Consider the following 21509-nt stretch of genomic DNA (forward strand, 5'->3'; position numbering starts at 1 on the left):
AAGAATCCTGGACATGTTAAGCCAGAGAAAAGAAATGATTAGATGAGAGATTTTTAACATTTTTTAAATTTTAAATCTTAATTTTGAAAAAACTAGGCCTAAGACTTACAAATCAGCATATGACTTATTTTTTATAAAAATGTAAATATAGTAGTTACGTATCTAATTATACACTCAATTTCATGGATAATCCTAAACCTAAAATATCTGGTTTAATTTTTCTTTAAGAAGTCTTATAATATGTGTCCAAGAAAAAGAAAAAAAAAATTATAAAATTAGAGGTTTATGACTAGAGAAAAAATATTTATAATCATGAATTGTGCAACTGTCGCTAATCGTTTTGAAAAAATTGAATAAAACTTAGGATCCACATAAAAAAATTAATTTTTTAATAGTAAATATCACTCTTTTTCAAAGTGATTACGTAGTGTTTATGCATTTCACAATTATATATAAAATTACTCTTATGACTAACAGGCCTCCATCAACTTTGCATTATAAGTTGACATATTACACATAAATCATGTGCAGACTTTTCTTTAGGGTGTACCGTGTACAAGACCAGTATAATGTTACAGTTTTGCTATAGGCAACTAGGGTAGGCAACCCCCAGGGAATCGGCTGCCACGTTAGATAAGAAATATTAAAAAAAAAAACTTAAAAAGCAAAGACAGAGAAAACTGGTTCACCCTCTTTTCGTCTCCTTCAGTTTCAAGACAAAGAAAACTCTAACTTTATAGATATCATTAATTAAATGAAGAAAAAGCAAAGTTTTTCATCCATTTTTTGTCAGAATCTATCATCCTGGCTGAGAGTGTGTGTGATGCCCTGAGTGGGAAGGTAAATGTCGATTGGGTGAATGAAATAGTTGGTCAAAAGATCTGGAAGCGAGAACATTAACCTCTGAGCCATGCGAGTGATGTTGGGGTCTTGGTGTAAATAAAAAAGAATCCTAGACATGTTGAGCCAGAGAAAAGAAATGTGTATGGACGAGGCGCTGCTGAACAATGAACAACCCCACACCTACTACTGCTTCTTCACCAATCTTGAGATCTTGGTCTCTATATTCCTTGTCTTTTTTTCCCATCGACCCATTTTTAGACTCGGCCTCTGGATTGTTGTCGTCTACAGGTTTGTATTGCATTAACTTTTTTTACTTTTTTTTTTTATCTTTCAAAAGACTTGAATGCCTTGTGTTTGGGTTTGGATCTTGTGATTTTTCAACGTGTTCCAGGATTCTATCTGTGTTTCATGTGGTTTCAGGGCAAAATCTCCAAGAAATTTCGTGTGATTTATTGTGGTTTCAGGGCAAAACCCATCCGTATTTCTGGGAAGCAAAGGATCTTCGCTGCTCAGGGAAGATGAAGGAGAGATTTCGTAGAGAGGCCAGAGTGCTGAAGACGATGGTAGGGAGACGAGTGCTGAAGGGGTTGAAGACGAATGGAGGCTGAAGTGCTGAAGGGGTTGAAGACGTATGGAGGGAGACGAGTTCAGGGGTTGAAAACAGAGGGAAGAAAAATACGAAACGGGGCCGTTTTATTTTCCATGGGGGGCAACAGTTCCCCCACGGATCCCTTTGTCGGTTGCATATAGTGTTTTTCATGATATTAAGTCCTACTTTCTTTTAATTAGTTTGCACATGATGTATGTGCAATGAATTTGTATAAATTATTTTCTTTTCCGAACTACTTAACATACTTATTAGTACTGAAGTGGGTCTCACAAGGATAAAAAAATATTAATATTTCAAAATATTTAATAATTATGACTTTATTATGATATGTTAATTAAAATTAATGTTAGATACAATTTTATGTTGGGCAGCTCAAAATAAATTAGGGACTGAGACAAAATTTAAAATGTGCCTTTTTCCTTTACTACTTATAATATAATAAAATATAAATTATTATTTAAATATTATTTAAAAATTTAAAATATAATAAGGCTTTACTTAAAATTTTATATTTAATATACAAATTTAAATTTTATATTTAATATAAAAATTTAAATTTTAAAATGAGGTCTCATTATAAATTTTCTCTTAAGTTTCAATTTAGTAAAATTACTTAAAAATATAAATATTCATTGTTTTAGATATAAAATTTTGTATCGAGCCTTGCACACATTAAAAATGTTGAGAATTGTGATTTATTTAATATTTAGTTTAATTTGTGACTTCTATATTTTTTCTCAAAAACACAAAATACAAATAAAGTTTAGTTTTATTTAAGGGGCCTTCCATATAAGGTGGGGACTTAAGCAATGGCCTCAGTGGCCTTACCTTTGAGCCTGTTTTGGTCTTATTGTGTGCAAGTTTCATGTCCTCATTTTGAAAAAAAAAATTAAATTTATTATTAAAAAATAATTTTTTTTTATGTACATCTCAAATTTATCTACTTTTTTTAAAAGCACGAGACTTGCATATTCTGACTAGTTTGCTACTCATCATCTTACACACCACACTTATTTTTATTTTATTTTTTCAAATTTTTTGTATTTTATTTTTCTTAAACTAATTGAATTATTTCACTCATTATCCATACATCACACATTTGATGAGAGAAAAAAAAAAGTGTGGTGTGTGCTATGTTGGAATGATGAATAGAATTTTTCATTGGTCTCATTTGTTTTCACAATTACTCTCGACACATCTCATCTAATCATTATAATTTTGTCAAATTTTAAAAAAAAATAAAATAAATATTTTTTTTAATTTTAAAATAAAAAATATTAAAAATATATATTTTAATAATATTTTATTTAATTTTAATCTCAATTAAAAATAAAGGATGCCTTAATTTTACATTAGCACCAAGTTGACAAAATAAAAGCAATTATATATTGAAGTGAAAGGATGAGGATGGTTCTCCTTCCTGGATACCGGTCTAGAAAATTCAAACGCCCACGTGCAAAATTGTTGTTTTTATATTTTCAAACTTGACGGCCGATAATGGATATATGACTCCTATGGCTGACGTTCCCACACATGACGATCAACGTCGGGCTTGTGGGCCCCAAAGTTCCTTTCCCAAGACTCGCACTTTTTCAAGCGAACTGCTAATATATATATAAGCGTCAAGGGAAAGGAAATTAGCAGCAAGCCATCTAAATTCATCAACTTGTTGAAGTAATTTGTTAATGAGAGTCTCGGTCGTTAACTTAGCAGAAGAACAAATGGATCATCAGCGAAGTCAATCCTCTTCAACAAAAGTAGAAAGAAGGATCATAGAGAAGAACAGGAGAAATCAGATGAAAGTCCTCTACTCCAGGCTCAATTCTCTCCTCCCAAACCCCGACTCCAAGGTACGTTTATACCCCTCTCTCCCTCTCTCTCTCTCTAATTTTCCACCTCTCTCAACAAAACATCCTTAATTTTTACAAAATTTGTCCAAGAACGAACGAAAGTCAGAATTTGTACGTGAACGTGTCTGTAAATGTATATGTACGGATCTTGAATTATCTTCCATGAAATGCAGGAGGCAGTACACTCACTTCCTGATCAAATAGATGAAGCAATAAACTACATCACAAGCCTAGAGACAAAGCTGAAGAAATCCAAGGAGAAGAAAGAGAGCTTAATGAGCAGGAAAAAAAGACCGTATACATGCACAAATTTCGAAGAAACAGCAGGTCTAAAATCGCCGAAAATCGAAATCCGAGAAACCGGTTCCACGCTAGAGATCGTTTTGATAACTGGGCTGGATAATCAGTTCATCTTCTATGAGATGATTCACATACTTCATGGAGAACAAGCGGAGGTCTTGAATGCCAGCTTTTCGACTTCTGGGGACTCAGTTCTGCATGTAGTACACGCAGAGGTATTTTAATCACTTATACGTATTTTACAAAAAATAGATTCTATATGTATCTCAAGATCATGATTATGATCATATATATGTCGTCGAAACTTGGGTACTTAAATTTCGTTTTGTCCTATTTTTGTGCAGATTGTCGGATGTTCTTTCGATTTTGGAGCTGCAAAAGTGACGGAGAGGCTCAAGAGACTAGTTTACGGATCCACCAGTGATGTAGAATTATCACCAGACCTGTGGGACTTAATTCCTATAAATTCTGAGGCTTGGGGTTTCTGAAGATTTTCAAGCAATGTGAATGGTACTTGATGTTCCCATGGTAGCAAGAGGCCAGATGCATGCAATTTTGTAAAATATATATCTTATTGTAAAAGTACTTAATTCAAGCCCATAAATTTTTAAGGAAATTAATATATATGGTAGCTATCTAGCTTGCTAGCCATCATGTATTCCTGCTCAAGATGATGATTAATTTCATGATGTTATATATGAAATTGTGCCTAGTTTTGATTCAAAGCTAGCTTTAATTTGATCAGTTTGTAATTAAGCTAGCTAGCTAGTTCTCCAATTCATGTATACCAATGATAGGAAATGAGATAAAAGCATTGAAACCCCAACCCTAAATTTCCTCTTTGATAAGTAAGAATTATATATATAAAGCTTAGAAAACCTGAACAAAAACAGTATCTCAGAAGCAAATTGAAGGAACGGAATTCCACAGACCATATAATTTAGTCCGTTTACAATTTATTTTGAGGTTTGTAGCATCAAGAAATGGGTTTTCTTTAGACATGCTATATGTCCTAAGTGTGAAAATAATGTAACAAGATCAAAAAGCGGCCATAGTAAGCATTCCATTGTATTGCACTATGTTAAAGAAATTAAAAACTTGTTACATGTGATCATAAGCGCTTATGATCACATGTAACAAGTTCATGCTTTTACATTAACTTAATTATGTTTAAACAGATTTGGGACTTTGAACAAGATCTTTGAAGTAGTTTCATCTTCATGAGATAAGGGTTGACTTGGACTAGTTGAGATCAGCTAAATGATCAGCAAGCTTCAATGGAAGTTTAGGTGATGGATCATGCAACTTAATAGTCCCCCCAAACTCACAAGGGGTATGATCATGAGTTTGTCCCAAAGAAACAAGAATTGAGTATAGGTCAATTTTTTTTGTAAAGATGTCTATACACTGGTCTCTGCAATAGATCAGATGCACCGAGTTGCTATGTTCTTGCATAAGATTTTTCCCCCTTATAAAATACTACTCAAGCTCTTTGTGCTATATATTGTTCTAGTATGAGAAATTGGATTAGATGCTTGAGCAATAACCTAATTGAGATTATTACACCATTGATAGGTAGTTACAATTCCTTAAAGAGCATGCTTAACCAAAACAACTTAGTGGTAGCAATAGCGCACAAATGCAATAGAATGATATTCAGACTCTGTGCTAGACTTGGTACCATTGATTCCTTAGCTTGCCGAGAAAAACACCATAACCACTTGTACACTTTCGATGAATCGGAACCCCTACCCAATGTGAATCGCAATAGGGTTGTAGGATTAAGGGTCCTAGAGTAAATAGTAGACCATAACTTGTTTTGTCCTTAAAATACCATAAAAATCTCTTTGCAATGGTGAAATGTGTTCTCGTTTGATAGTGTAAGAATTGGTTGAACTGATTGACTGAGTGAGAGATATGATCAGGTCATGTAACAGTGGAATATTCAAGAGAGCCAACAATGTGTTTGAATATGAAGCGTTATCCAAGGGACCACCATCGAATTTTGTCAATATTTTTCAGAGGTAGAAGGTACAATATATGGTTTCGTCCCCAACATATTGACTCGATGTAGAGGTCTAGCTACAAGTACTTAATTAGCCTGCTTTAAATGTAAACCTATTCACTGCGGCTAACATGAATGCACAACAAATAGGACAAGTCACCTAGGTCTTTCAACTTAAACTCAACTTTCAATTGTTTCTAATCAAGTTACCAATACTTGATAGAGGAGTGCTTGTGAATATTATGTCATCTACATAAACAAGAACAAAGAAGTGCATAGGTGGTTTGTGTAACATGAAAGAGAGGTATCAATAGGTGATGTTCTAAACCCGAGGCGAGTAGATCTTTATGCAAATTGATGGAACAAGCTCTTGAGGCCTAAATAAGGCAATTAAGACCTTGTGAATCAGATTACATTTTGCATGCCTTGAGTAGAATCTTATATAAATCGATGGAACAAGCTCTTGGGGCCTATTTAAGGCAATAAAAACCTTGTGAATTAGTTTACATGATTTTGTATGAGTTGTATCAACAAATCCTCTTGGGAATTCCATATTCTAAAGGTCATGCAATGTAAAAGGTTAAAATTTACATGCATGGTAGCTAGATGCGATTTTCTAAAATAGCATAGATCAAATTATAAGAGTTCAAGCCTATAAAATTTAAAGGAAATGATAGCTAGCCATGTATTAATCCTCCTCATGATTACTAACTCAAAGATGATATATACGAAATTGATCCTACTTTCGGTTTTAAAGGTTTTCTAAGTTTATATAGTCCCCAATCATATGCCAATAACAAGAAAAGCGATAAAGAGCGCGCATTGAAATTCAAACTTGAGATTTACAAAGTAATTATTCTTAAATAATTAATCGCTTACTTCCTCAACATATATCATTAGATGATAAAAGGTACTTAAATATGGTAAAGATCTTAAGGGCTTTGTTATGGCATGAAGCTTATGACTAATTCCTACTCTAATCTTTGTACACCTGCGTAAATTAGCTGAAGGGTAATGATACATTTGCACCTTCTTTACTATCCAGTTATTTTTTTCTCTTTTGCTATTTGAATCTAGATTAAAAATTTCAAAGAATTTAACTACAGATCAGTCATTGTTCCTCATCAACCGTTGCATACCTTATGTGGATTTAATTTTTCTTTTCAAGCAAAACATGTGTTTTACATCTTTGGTTTTACTCTTCCCATTCAAATTTTGCATCCCACGTCCCCCTCCCTCTTGTCACCCAGCACCCTCGAGCGTTGTCGTCTCAACCGTTGCCCAGCACCCTCGAGTGTCGTCGTCCCAACCGTCGCCCAGCACCGGTGACTCGTCGGAAGACCTCTGCCCATTGCCACCCACATGTTTTCCCCATGGACCATTTCGCCACCCACCTATTCATGGGAACCCCTCGTCACCTAGCACTCGCGTCACCCTCCCTCCACCAGCGCTACCCCGCTAGTCACCCTCGACTCGTTGTCGTCCCTCTCATCGCCCAGCACCCACGACTTATCGCTCATCCCTCTGCCCATCGCCGCCTAGCACCCGTGACTACTAGCTCTATTTCGCCTCCCATCTGTTTTGCCACCCTTCGGGAGGGAACGAGCGAGGCATTTGTTCACGGGCTTTGGGAGGGAATTGCTAGGGAGATGGGGTTTGAGGGGGTTTCGACTCGGTAGGGAATCTACTTTGCATCTGAGGGGGCTTCGTCGAGCTCGTGGGATGGACGCAAAAATGAATGGGAAGAAAAGAGAGCAGGAAGAAAAGAGAAATATAAATAAATAAAAAAACAGAAGAGAAGAGAAGAAAAATAAAAAAATAAAACCCCACACGTCAGGTGTGGGGTGTGGGATCAACAACAATTGCTGATCCATAGAGTGTTTCACATCCCAAAACATGATCTTCTTGCATACTTTAGAAGAAAATAAATTCAATTAACTTACGTAATCATGTAATCTAATTAAAAATAAAGTCAATTTTTATAAAATTGAATTTATTTTTAATTAAATTAGTAAAGAAAGTGTAAGGGTATCATTTTCCTTATTAGCTGAAACCTAGCTAGGTTTTCTCCTCTTTGATAAGTAATAATTAAAGATCAATAAAAATTCATAAAAACATTATGTTGAAGGAGGTATGGACAGAATCATATAATTGGAGGGATCAATGACCTGGCACAATGGATGGTGTACGTGCAGATATTGCTTTGATGTAAAATTGTTTATTTTACATCAAATAGCCACATTAAAACAGCTTGGTTATCAATAATTAATAGTACTAATTTGATGGTATGTGCGTGTGTGTGTGTATTATTATATATATAGATATTAAAAAATGATGGTTTCCTATAATGAAAACCCTAAATTATGGTGAAAATTTTGTTGGGAGTAATATTCCGGAACCCTCCCCAATATTAATAGTAGTATCTTAATATTAATGCGACAAAAAAAAAAAAAGTCCTTTTAATTGACAGCTAGCTGCTAGCCATTGCATGAAAAGCTAGAGAATGGATCGACTGATCAAGTTATAAAGACATTATAATTTGAAGGGGACTCTATAATTATAATGTGTGTAAAAGGTTGAGGAGGTTTGAAGATAATGATATAGCTGGGACGTCAATAATATAGGTACTGATGTGTTTTGAAATCATGAAAATAATACGTACAATGATGGCTACTTGCAGTACTTGCCACTTTCCTGTTGCATGGGGTCACAATTAGCTTTTGGTAAAGCTCGAGTTGCGCTATATATATGTCATTTTCACTGTAACAAGCACAAAATGAGGCAGAATTCGAATTAATGGGACTTATATGTAAATGTATGCAATTAAATTGGTCGATGCGGTCTCTATCTGCAGCTTATAATGATGATCATAGCGCGCATATTCATAAGGTCCAATCATTAAATGGAAGATTAAATTTGTTAATAGCACATCAAGTCATGGGATGATTAACTATATCTTGCTAGAGCAATGCTAGGGATACGGACCTTTGTCCACATGAACTGTATTTTTATTGTTTATATTAAAATTGTTCATCCGGGCGGGTTTTTTCCCACCAGGTCAAGAACCGGGATAATCGGGTTCCGGCCCAAAACAAACCCGGGCCGGTACCCGCATAGTAAAGGTACCGGATTTTAAACCTGAAACCCAGGTTTAAACCCGATACTTTTTTTTGTTTGATATCCGGATTCAACTTCGCATATTTGCATAACAAACCAGTGTTCACTACTTCGCTCTCTAACGGCTCCAATCATATTAATTCCCAAATGTCACTACTTCCTAAAAATCAAAATGAATACACAAGAAGAGAGTCTGTTGTTTCACACCCGAGTTCCAGTGCTTATCTACAACTATACCTTTTTGTTCTGGCACCCACTTTTTGGGTCCCTCACAGTTTGTCTTTATCTATACATTTTTGTCATTGTTAAGTTGTTCCCCTCTTTTTTCCTTCTTAATGTTGTCTTCGTTGTCGCCTTCTTCTTTTTCCGAAGACAAGAATGGTAATCGTAATGGCGGTCCCAGCGAAAGAAGAGCGGGAGATTTGGGTAATCTCTTTCCTGTAGCATTAGGAAAAAGAAATACAACACTAGTTATCTGATTATTTTTTTGTGAATTCTACAAAAAAAAAAAAATCGGGTTCAACCTGGAACCCGAAATTCAGATTTTAAGAAACCCGGATTCATTTGGGTTCCAGCCTGAGTCTGACCCGGGCTAACCCTGTTCGAGTTTGAAACCCGAGTCCCAGTCCAAGTATACCCGAATTCTCTTGCCAGAATCCAAATGAACAGTCCTAATTTATATGAACAGTAAAATATAGAATAGTATTAGGATCCTTGTCCATAGTATTTTTGATGTTTTAAAATGAATGAATACCCTTCATTTTAAAACATAGTTGTGTAATGTGTTGTATGTTTTTCATTTTTCATTCCCGATCTTACTAAGTGGGCAGCACATGGATTCATTCTTGTTCAATGCACGCATGAGGATATCAAGAAACTATATATGTGACTCTAAGGTCTTCTGATCTTTATAGTAATTAGTTTCTTTCGACCAAGAAAACAAAGGTATTGTGTATTTAGCTGTGAATTATCATCAGAATACTCTCAATTATCTGAGTAATTATCAAGTTCTCGGAGTATATATGGACATGTCCTAGACTCTCATCCCCTCACGGGAAGCTATTTAATTAAAGTTAGTACATAAACAATTTTAATTACATAGCATCTGATTATATGGATGAGAATGCCACTTATCCCACTCTGAAAATACCTAATAAGTTTTCAAGTTATGATCTATCCTCTAATGTTGCCATAGCGCTAAATTTTCTAAATCTCTCATTTCGGCTCTCATCTTCTTCCAATATCAATAAGCATATTAATTATGGAAGAAATAAAAAGAACTTTCAACTGATCAATGAGCTCTCTAAGGCATCGTTTGTTTTGGAAAAACATCTCATCTTATCTCATCTAATCTCATCTAATCATTACAATTTTTTCAACTTTCAATACAAAATAAAATAAACAATTCAACTTTTTCAAATCTCAAAATAAAAATAATATTAAAAAATATACTTTAACAATATTTTATTCAACTTTTTAACTTTAATCTCATCTCATCTCATCTCATCTCCGAAAATAAACGAGGCAGTCCATGCATGCACTCCCCATTATCATCAATAATATTTTTGGCGTTTCTTTAAAGCACGTACAGTACAACATCTTGTGAAAAACACTACTGATGAATCAGTTGAAAAAATAAAAAAACAACCAAACATGGTGGCTCGATCAAAGGCTTGACTTCTCCATCCAGGCCACTAGCTAGCACTTCCACTGCAAGTACGTAAGATTATGGTCACCACGGGAAAGTACCTATCTGTACTCTATTTATATATAGTGTAATGTTAGTTAAATGTCTCAATTGACAAACTCCATACAAGTGATTTTTTATAATAAAAAAAATGAGTTCTGCTCATTAATAAATAATAAATTTTTTTACATTTTTTTTAAATGAGATCTATTTTTTTATAAAGACTTATTTGTAACTTGTAATCTATTTAAAATTTGTATAAATTATTTTTCATATTTATATTTATATTTATATTTATATTTATATTTATATACAGCCATTATCACATCTGTTGACACCCACCAAAACAGTACTAGCTAGTAGTGTTACTGTACTTAAAGTACGGCCAATACATAACCATTTTCTGTGGGCCATTTTATAATTATTAGCAATTCATGATCGACGACCCCTTTGCACCAAGAGATCGATAGTGCATGGGGACGACACGGGTGGTCAAATTACCCGTAGGCCAATCCATCCGCCAGACAGCCAAGCGGGACTATCTACCCATTCTGAACGGGGTTCGAGGGCGGGTCCAACGGAGGGTACCTTGCTCAGATTGGTGCGTGGGTGGAGTGGCCGGCCTACATAGGGCAGATAGCAAGCCTAATTTTAGCATATTTAAATTTTCACATACATATTTATTAAAATTTTGTCTTTTACAAAAACATTGGGATGAACGTTAAAAAAATATTTATCTTTCAAAAAATACTTGCACTCGGCGTGGGGAATCTTTGTGTATCCATTCTTCATTCTTCCACGTGAAAAAATTGAAACGGCACATTTTATATTTAAACCAAAACAAGTTCGTCTTCTTCGTCTACTCACAAACAAAGCATGAAAGGCTGGATCTTCTTCTTATCTTCAACAAAGAAGCCACTCCTAAAGCAACTACCCAAAAATTCATTCTCAAAACAATAATTTGTTTTTGAGACAGATTTGTCATGTGCTTATCAAACAATTTTAATGTTGACTTTGGGATGGCTTTGATTTTCTGAAATCGTAACTACGTCAGCCGATTATGCAATAGGTTGGAAATTCAGCAATAAGTACCCAACGCGGGGTACCTATAGCATAATTGTTTATCTTTTGCGCGTACGTACAGCCTATAAAATGCTCCGTCCGTGACGGTAGCATCACTCAATTTTAAAGAGTTAGGTAAGAAACATTATGGCTCTGTTAAGGATAATAAAAGGCGAATTCTGAAAGGGCAACTATGATTTAGATATATGGGCGTTCCTTCCTCGTGATAAATGCTAGAATGTGATAAAAAAACGCACGTGCTAATTTCATTCAATCATATAGCTAGCTGCCAGCTGACGTCTTTATCCACGCATGACGATCACTTTGTTGGGCCAAATACCTCAGTTTCGATTCTTTTTCACTCTTTCAAGGGTATTTATAATTAAGTCAAGAGTGGAAGTCAATGAATCGGCCAACTGTCTTTTTTTTTATTTAAATAAGTAACAATATTATTATTATTCCGGACAAGTTGGTTGTGTTCAACCCAGCAACTGTATTTATGATGTGTGTATCTGTTATCATATATTAATTTAATGTTATGAATGATACACACAAAGACAATTACTCGTACGTACAAGGTTGTTGTCCTTTTTTTTTTATTTGAGTAAACGGGTGTTAACCTTCATTAAAAGAGAATTTATAAAGTTGATTTGAAAAACAAATCAATTACAATCGTTAATATCTTTTCAGTACACTTTCATAACTGACATAGTCTAGTCCAGACAGTAAATCTCTAAAGACTTAGATCTTTAAAGAAAATACCACATATGTCCACGATAGAGATTACAAAGCTCCATATCCCGACTAAGCAGAGATTATAAATGGTGTGACACATTTATAAATTAGTCCTATGTAGGAATAGTAAATTTATTAAGTGAAATATGTCATAATTAGTTATAAATACCGTAAACCATTAATTATATCATAAAACATAACTTTTAGAAGTCTGTCAATGCCTCTTCTCAATTTTTCGTTGCCCAAATGATGTACTATTTTGTAGACTTGTGTATCTTCACAGCCACCGCCGCATGGGCTCTTGCTAGTATGCTAGTATGTTTTACATATATTTTTTTATGTATTTTTTTAATTTTTTTTTTAAATTTATAATATTATTAAAAAATACTTTCTGAATTATTAAATAAAAAAAATTAAACATAAAAAATCACAACAGAAGCCACCGACGATAGCCCCCAACGGGAAGAGTAGCTTTTTTTTTTTTTTATTAACATTGGGTGTACCATATTTTTATTGGCATCGGGTACTGTACCATATTGGTATTGGCTATAAAATGAGTTGTAAAATAATTATATTTATAATTTTACCATATTTTGCCGCCAGAAACTAGTGAATAGGGAGTAGTGTTACAATTGCAAAAAAAAAAAAAAAATACAAAAATAAACTTTTAAACTAACGTGACTTCATTTTAATACGTTGGATCTATTTTATAATAAAAATAATTTTATAATATGACATATTATATTAAGTCACATTAATTTATGAGTTTGATTTCATAAAATTCATCTAACTAAAACATTTCTCTTAAATAAGCACAAAGAACTAATCCATGATATATCAAAATAGTAAGAGGGTGCATCACTTGCTAGGGCTGTTAAAAGCTCTTGCATGGATTCAAATCCTATGTAGGTTGGGAGAAGGCAAAGGGATATGCTTTAGATACACTATTAAGAGAGCATTATCATTGATTAATCCAGGATGGAACTTGATGCACTATCACAGTACTTGGTCTATCTTACTCAATATCTTGAGACTTTAGGGCTATGTTTAGGATTAAAAAAAAAAAAGTGAAAGGGTAATGATGATGATTTAGATGGGTGTTCCTTCCTCATGATAAATGCTAGAATGTGATAAATAAACCCACGTGCCAATTTCAATTGGGTGGGGGGGGGGGCTGATCATATCATGACTCGTACAGCTGACGTCTCCACACACGACCACTTTGTTGGGCCACAATACTTGAGAGTTTCGATTCTTCACTTTTTCAAGGGAATATATAATGAGTCAAGAATGGAAGTCAATCCAACTACCTTAATCTACTAAGTAATGATCTTATTCTCGACAAGAAACATATGTTATGTTCACTAGCCCATAAAGGCTATCTAGAAAGAGCAAAACCCCCAGTACCAATAGGAAAATGGATGGATGAGGTGGCTTGATAAGATCAGGAAATATTATTAATAAATTGTGCTAAAGAAGTCCATAGAATATAACACGCTTGTTTATTAGATTATGAAGGATTATAGGGTAGAAAAATCTTTCAAAATCTAGATGCTTATTCCATTGCGCATTGAAATATAAATTTCTTATATTTGGTATCAGAATAAAACTCATGTCACTTTGTATCTTAGTTTCTAATAATAAAGTTGTTGGCATGCATAAAAGTTGTGAAAGTTTATTCTTTTCCCAATTACAATGCAGAAAATTTTCTTTAATGTTGTCAGCTGACACCGATGTTGGTTCTTGTAAAGAATTCCACAATTGGTCTTAAAGAAGGCCAGGCTGAAAGTCTCCGAGGTTTGCTGCATTGTAATTGGGAAATCAAAATGTGATTGGTTGCTTTATTTTTTTTTAATATAAAATAACTGTTTTGACTAATCATATCAGTAGAGTATGCAAAGAAGTACGTAAAGAGTACGAAAAAATGACTGTATGTAACATAAATCATTGGAAAAAGAAGAAAGGGAAGAAAATCTATTTGAAAAAATTTAGTTTAATCGGTCAGATTATGCATCTTCTAAACTGGTCCTTTCCCAAAAGATGTACTGTTTGTAGACTTACCTTTCTTATGCTTCATGACAACTATTCATAGGGCTGCTAACTGCATGGTACGGGCCACGCTGCCCACCCCTAGGTTATTCATCACGCATTATGACACGTTTTACCATATGAGCAATGATACATTAACAACCTTTTCACAACTATTTTTGCCTCTTATATAAAAGTAATTATATAAAATATAAAACCCAAATCAGATGGGAAACTCAAAAGGGTTGATGTTTTAATGAACTAACACTATCACTAGTTATAAAATAATTGTATTCGTATCATTATTCTCTATCATATTCCTGCTCCTAGCAATAATTGTCCTCTGGGAAACAAACGGGCCCTTGTGCATTTGGATTAGGCTCAAAGGTCCGGTCCATTTTCATCGCCAATCAAAATTATAGGGTGGGCCATTGCTGGGCTTTTAGAAACTTTTGCTTTGACTCAAATCCTATTCAGGTTGGGACAGGGCAAGGAATATGTTCAGAAATGCTACTAAGAAAGCTTAAACTGCCGATTTGTAAGCTAACGTCGATTCAGGATGCAAATCCTTTATTGCAAGTTGCATTGAGAATACCTCATTTTCGTCGCAAGAAATTCAACAAAGAACAGGTGCATTTAGCTTTAAAGGTGCTTGGGAACACAATTCATGTTCATAAATCTGAATTAGAACCATGGGGATTTGAGGTAGCTCAACTTGTGAAACTTTCTCAAGAATTAAAAAACCATGCACCATAATTCTGCAAACTCTAACGAACTCTCCAGATCAGCATTTACCTTCTAACCTACAATCCAGCAAGGTAAGGGCATTGAAATTGATCATCATCCATCATCTAAACTGGTCCCTGTTTCAGTGCCTAACAACTTCAGAAATCAGCATTTAGTACCTAAATACATCAGCTTTTAGAGTGACAGCTTCACCTGAAATCCATTATGGTGCAAGGCAGACCCTAGTCTCCCCCATGGTATCCAAAACCAAGCTAAATCTTTTCCTATGAGCTTAGCAAAATGGAACTGGCCTATATTCTGCATCCAGCAGCCCCATGGGCAATATGAAATACATGACTTCAATCTAAAATCTTAGCATCCTTTCGAAACAAAAGAGATTCTAGAGAACCATTAGGCATGTTATCAGAAAGACTGGAAGCCTTTTTGAAGCTTCTGCACAGGAACCCCAAATCAACGATATCCAACCATGCCACTTCTAGTTATAAAATAACCCAATTCAAATATTTCGCCTGGGGAGGTGGTTGTCTGCTTTCCAGAAAGACTAACGTGGGAGGTGGTATCAGATCCCATAAAAGTTTGAGTTCAATGCAATTTCTAAACAGTACCACCTAATGCATAAGATTTGGGATATGTGGTTTGCATTCAACTAAGCTCTCCTAGTGTAAATAAGAGAAAAATCCATTGCTGAAATTTTATATGACCCATGTAATGTGAGGACGACTAACCCCACCCTGACTCTGATTTCCTGCATCAACTTAAATCTTTGCGCAAGAAAGATGCGGTGTCTGTGATCCTCACAAAATCCCATAGTCCAGCAACATCTAGTGGCTATGCTGATCATTCTAAAGACAGGCAAACAAAGACAATTTCTGTGCTTTCCCCAAGTCAATTATCAGTAGCCTTGTGAATACACACACACGTACTGAAAATACCCCAAGATAAAAAACCAGGTAGCTAGATACTACTCAGTTAGAAGCTTATAGTACTCACTAAAATGTAAATTATCTTTGAAATCTAGACTAGACTATCTGAATGACCAAATATCAGGCTTGGAGAGTGGATGCAAACCGTTCAAGTTAATATGCTGAAGTTAGTAGAAACATAGCAACTAAATTAGAACTTTAATCAAAGCCTTAAACAACCATAGAAAATATAATAATTTTATTTATGTGGGAGAGGGGCTACCATGCGTTAAAAACTCATAACTATACCCAATGCATACATCTAAACATGGGATCAGAACAGTATATTGCTTTTTTATATAGAAAAAGCATCTCACACTATAGCTTCAAAGATTACCAAATTCAGTCTACTTCTAGTTTTAATGTGGAAAATTGACATAAATACAGAATTCCATGACACCAATCTATTCAACATAGCAAGACAAAATTTGAATCAAATCAAGGACGGCTGCCATTCAAGGGTTTCACCTGCAAACATCGGAATGATATCTCCAAATGAAAAGGAGAAAGACTCTGGTACCTTCCATGGAGTCCTGATCATTTTTATTTTTGATGTGTTTCTTGGAAGCCCATAGAAGTCTGGTCCATTGAAGCTTGTAAATGCCTCTAGCTTGTCGAGTGCACCTGCCTGAAAGATGCAATTGACAAGTAAGTTTCATGCAAGTCATTCCACGAACGATAAATATTGCTTTGTGTGTAGCCATGAAATCCTTATCTCATGTATTTAATCAATCACACACAACAATCAGTATATCATATAGTAATTCACCAAAATTAATATCCAAAATACAGCTCATGCATTTCAAACGTTGAACACATCAAAGTCTGGAACAAAGAAAAACAATGAAGAAATAAGCATGAATAAAATAAGAAAGGCGATCAATTTCAATAAATATATACTTCCTTCACTTTTTTTTTTTTTTATTAAAAACAAAAAGTTTGGGAAAAAACTAATAATAAGCAAAACTCTTTTTCTTCTAAAAGACTATTTCGTTTGGCCAGATGTGTGCTATTGAAAAATCACGTCTCTTATAGCTCCTTAACCCTAATTAATAAGAGATAGTTGTAGCATCCATATGCACACGCCCACACGCACACAGGGATATTTTTATGTTGCATAGATTTGTATTGCGTGCACTTTTGAGATTAAATGAAACAGGTCACAATTGGGCTCAACCAATTGTGACCTGTGCTCACTAAAACTGGATGAGCTAAGCCATACAGAGCTAAGCCATACAGGAGCTCAATATGAATGTTGGAAGCCCGAATTGAGTTCTCCAATACAATCCAAGCTCATGTAAAACAACATCAACTACATATATTACCAGAAGCAGTTCATTTTTGTCTCATCACATTCCCCTTTACTTACTGGGTTAGAACTATAATTTTTTATAAGATAAGAATTTATTGATATGTATTAGAGCATCTGATTATTCTGCACCTGAGCACACCTGCTCAACACAATTCTCTGCTGCCAACGCACTACCAAAACAGAATGGAGAAACAGAATTGCCAGCTCAGGAATAAAGGAATCTTGTAGAAGCATCTAGAATAATTTTCTCTCTCTGTAACAGAATTACACTTGAGACATTGCCTATAAATATGGTACAACACAGTGTGCTCTCGTATTAAGGAAAGAAGTCTGTAGCGAATGATATTATGAAAAGCAAGAGCCCTTTGAGGCATTTCATCGAACGTCTCTCTTACATTGCTTTTCTCTTCATGGTATCCCGAGCTCCGTAGGACCCCTGTCCAGTTTTTTTTTTTTTTTTTTTCCTTTCTTTTCTTTTCTTTTTGACCTGTCATGGCTTCTTCCAAATCCAAATCTCCTAATCCCTCCATCACAAATTCTGCAGCTCACCTTATTACTATCAAACTCTCAAATGATAATTATCTACTCTGGAAGGCACAAATCCTTCCCTTCCTTAAAGGTCATCAGCTCTACGGATATGTTGATGGCTCTTTACCCATCCCACCTCCCATCATTGCCGATGAAACCAATCCTGCTCATATTACATGGCAGCTCCAAGACCAATTGATAATTTCGGCTCTCAACTCTTCTCTTACTGACACCGTTCTAGCTCAAGTCCTTGATTGTTCCACCTCTCAATAAATATGGTCCACCCTCCATAACCTTTTCTCTGCCCAATCGACTGCCCATATCATGCAAACCAAATATCAATTGGCTACTCTCAAAAAAGGTTCTGAAACAATCTCAGCCTATTTCCATAAAGCCAAAGCGCTAGCCACTTCGCAATGCTGCTGGACATCCCCTCTCTCCTTCTGAATTTAGTGTCTATCTCTTAGCTGGTCTTGGGTCGGATTACGAGTCTGTGGTCACTTCTATTACCACTAGACCCGAACCATTGTCCTCATCTCAGGTTTATAGCTTTCTCTTAAACCATGAGTCGAGGCTTGCTCATCAAACACAGACCACTCTCTTGGGCACTATATTTTCTGCTGATAACACTCTGGTTCGCCCTTCCTTTTCGTCAGCCCCACCTAACCGAGGTCGTGGTCGTGGCTTTCGGCGAGGTCAGGGTGGTCGCAACCCATTGGTTCCTTCTCATAATTTCTTCTCTTCACAGAACACTAATAGATCCACTTGTCAAGTTTGTCATCGTGTTGGTCACTCTGCTCTTACTTGTTACCATTGGTTTTCACACACATATCAGGCTCCACCTCCATCCTCTCTAGTGGCAAATTACACGGCTATTCCTCCATCTTCACCTTATTCCTCTTCTTGGTTTCCAAACTCTGCAGCTACTAATCATTTTACAGCAGCAGATTTTTCTAATCTCAATTTAGAATCACTGCCTTATCGTGGTCCTGAACAAGTCAATATTGGTGATGGCTCTTCACTGTCTATTCAGAATACTGGCGCTGGCCTCCTTCCAACTCCTTCTGGCAAATTCCTTCTCCGAAAATTATTTCATGTTCCTTCAATTTCTAAGAATTTATTATCTGTACGTCAATTTTGTCTAGATAACTCAGTTTTCTTTGAATTTAATTCATCTAGTTTCCTGGTGAAGGATTTGCATACCCGGGAGGTACTTCTTCAGGGTCCCGTTAGGGATGGTTTGTACGTGCTTCCAACTGCTGCAGAGGCTATATCATGTTCGACTGCTTCCTCCACTTGTCATGCTCTCATTGGTGAACGAACTACTCCTCAAATATGGCATTCCCGTCTTGGTCATCCTTTATCTCGTATAACTTCTCTCACTATTCGCCAAAATAATCTCCCAGTCACATCCATCACTCACTCTTCCATTTGTAATGCTTGTCTTCAAGCTAAGTCACATGCTCTTCCACAACCACCATCACCTTCCCGTTCTAGTTATCCTTTTCAGCTTTTATTTTTAGATGTATGGGGACCAGCGCATGTGCTATCCTCTAATGGTTTTAAATTTTATTTGTCAGTTGTGGATGATTTTACTAAATACATCTGGTACTTTCCTTTACGTACAAAATCTGATGTTTCCACTATTTTCTTAGCTTTTATTAAATATGTAAGCAATACATTTTCTTCTAATATTATTGCTGTGCAAACTGACTGGGGTGGTGAATTCCGTCCCTTTCATGGTCTTCTTAAAAATATTGAAATTTCTCATCGCATTACATGCCCGTATTCTCATGCACAAAATGGTAGTGTTGAGAGGCGTCATCGTCACATTGTGAAAACCGGGCTTTCTCTTTTAGCCCAATCTTCTGCACCAACAAAATTTTGGGCTAATGCCTTTCAAACTGCTACTTTTCTTATAAATAGAATGCCCACTCCAATCTTAAATAATATCTCTCCCTTTCAAGCCTTATTTAAAATTACTCCTGACTACAATTTTTTACGGATATTTGGCTCGGCTTGTTGGCCTAATCTCCGCCCTTTTAATCGTCATAAAATGGACATGCGCTCTCAACTCTGTGTTTTTATTGGTTACAGCTCTGACCACAAAGGATACAACTGTCTTCATCTTCCAACAGGTCGTATATACATCTCACGGGACGTAAGGTTTGACGAAACTCAATTTCCTTTTTCCTCTCCTGGTTCATCGACTTCCCTTTCTTCTCCAAGTCCAAATCATTCGCTGGTCTCTATCCCATTAACTACAAGCCCATTGACTTCCTTAAATATCCAAGACTATCATTCACGTTACTTAGACATTGACTCCTCTAACCCGTAGGCCCATTCACCAACTCAAGTTTCCTCTCATTCATTGGCCCATTCTCCTTCCTCTTCCCAAGCCCATATGCCCCTCAGCTCTCAATCAAATTCACAAACCCTAGAATCTCATTCTTCATCTCAGAACACTCCTCTCTCTGCGCCGTCTTCCTCAAACTCCCACTTTCCTTTACCGCAACACGCAAATCCTTCTTCTTCTACTATACATCCAATGCTCACAAGGTCTAGGACTAGTAATTCCTGTCCCAAAATTCGAACTGATGGAACCATAAAATGGCCTCCACCTAAGCCATCGGCCTCCCTCACTGAGTCTTCCATAATTCCCGAAGAGCCCACCTCTTATACAGAGGCTTCAAAATTTATGGTCTGGCGTGTTGCCATGGCCAGTGAATTCGTAGCTCTGCTTCAAAATCAAACTTGGGTTTTAGTTCCTCCCAAATCCAATCTCAATGTCCTTGGTTCAAAATGGGTTCTTAAAACTAAAAGGCATGCTGATGGATCCCTGGAGCGACGTAAGGCTTGCCTTGTTGCAAAAGGATTCCATCAACAGGCTGGGTTTGACTATTCCGAGACTTTTAGTCCGGTTGTCAAGCCGGTTACTATCCGTCTCTTGCTTTCTATTGCAGTCACTCGGAAATGGCCTCTTCATCAATTGGATGTACAAAATGCCTTCTTGCACAGTGATCTGGAGGAAGATGTCTTCATGCAACAACCGACTAGGTTTGTGAATCCTGACTTTCCTCATTATCTCTGTAAACTCAAAAAATCAATATATGATCTTAAACAAGCTCCTAGGGCTTGGTTCTCCAAATTGAGTTATAAGTTGTTAGATTTAGGTTTTCATGCTTCATCATCTGATTCGTCCTTGTTTATACTCTCATCCTCTACTGCTTCAATCTATGTTCTAGTGTATGTAGATGATATTGTAGTCACAACATCGGATTCATCTTTGATTAATGATTTCATTGTTTCTTTGCGTAATTCCTTGGACATTTGCACTATTTCTTAGGAATTCAGGTCAGTCGCACTGTTAATGGTCTTTTTTTATCCCAAGCTAGATACATTTATGACTTATTACATCGCACTAACATGCATCAGTCTAAATCTGTGTCTACCCCTATGTCCACCACAACCAAGCTCACTGCGCATGAAAGTTCCTCCTTTGAGGATCCTTAGCTCTATAGGAGTGTCGTTGGAAGTCTTCAATATCTTGCTTTTACTAGACCTGATATATCATTTGCTGTCAATAAAGTGTGTCAATACAAGCATTGTCCTCGCATTCCACATTGGCAAGCTGTAAAACGCATTCTGCGTTATCTTCGACTAACCTCATCTTTTGGTCTTTATTTTTCCTCTACTTCTTCCTTTAAACTTATTGCCTTTTCT

At 35.9% G+C, this 21509-nt stretch overlaps 2 protein-coding genes across 4 annotated transcripts in view; one reads left to right on the forward strand and one right to left on the reverse strand.

Moving 5' to 3' along the window:
- Positions 1-3111: 3111 nt before the first annotated feature.
- On the forward strand, positions 3112-4306 carry LOC118349559 (transcription factor bHLH162-like). Its single transcript, XM_035694527.1, has 3 exons — positions 3112-3303; positions 3477-3818; positions 3948-4306. Exons 1-3 carry the CDS (start codon positions 3139-3141, stop codon positions 4089-4091), a joined length of 651 nt encoding a protein of 216 aa, XP_035550420.1. The 5' UTR covers positions 3112-3138; the 3' UTR covers positions 4092-4306.
- Positions 4307-16175: 11869 nt separating this feature from the next.
- LOC108980700 (dihydroorotase, mitochondrial) overlaps positions 16176-21509 on the reverse strand; it is a 19784-nt gene continuing 14450 nt past the window's right edge. For all 3 annotated transcript variants that reach the window (XM_035694991.1, XM_035694992.1, XM_035694990.1), the window contains one exon: positions 16176-16574. In XM_035694991.1, coding sequence (XP_035550884.1) covers positions 16380-16574 — 195 coding nt within the window. In that variant the 3' untranslated portion in view covers positions 16176-16379. The remainder of the gene's footprint in view (positions 16575-21509) is intronic.

Source organism: Juglans regia, chromosome 10, assembly GCF_001411555.2.
Source record: "Juglans regia cultivar Chandler chromosome 10, Walnut 2.0, whole genome shotgun sequence".
Lineage (NCBI taxonomy): Eukaryota > Viridiplantae > Streptophyta > Magnoliopsida > Fagales > Juglandaceae > Juglans > Juglans regia.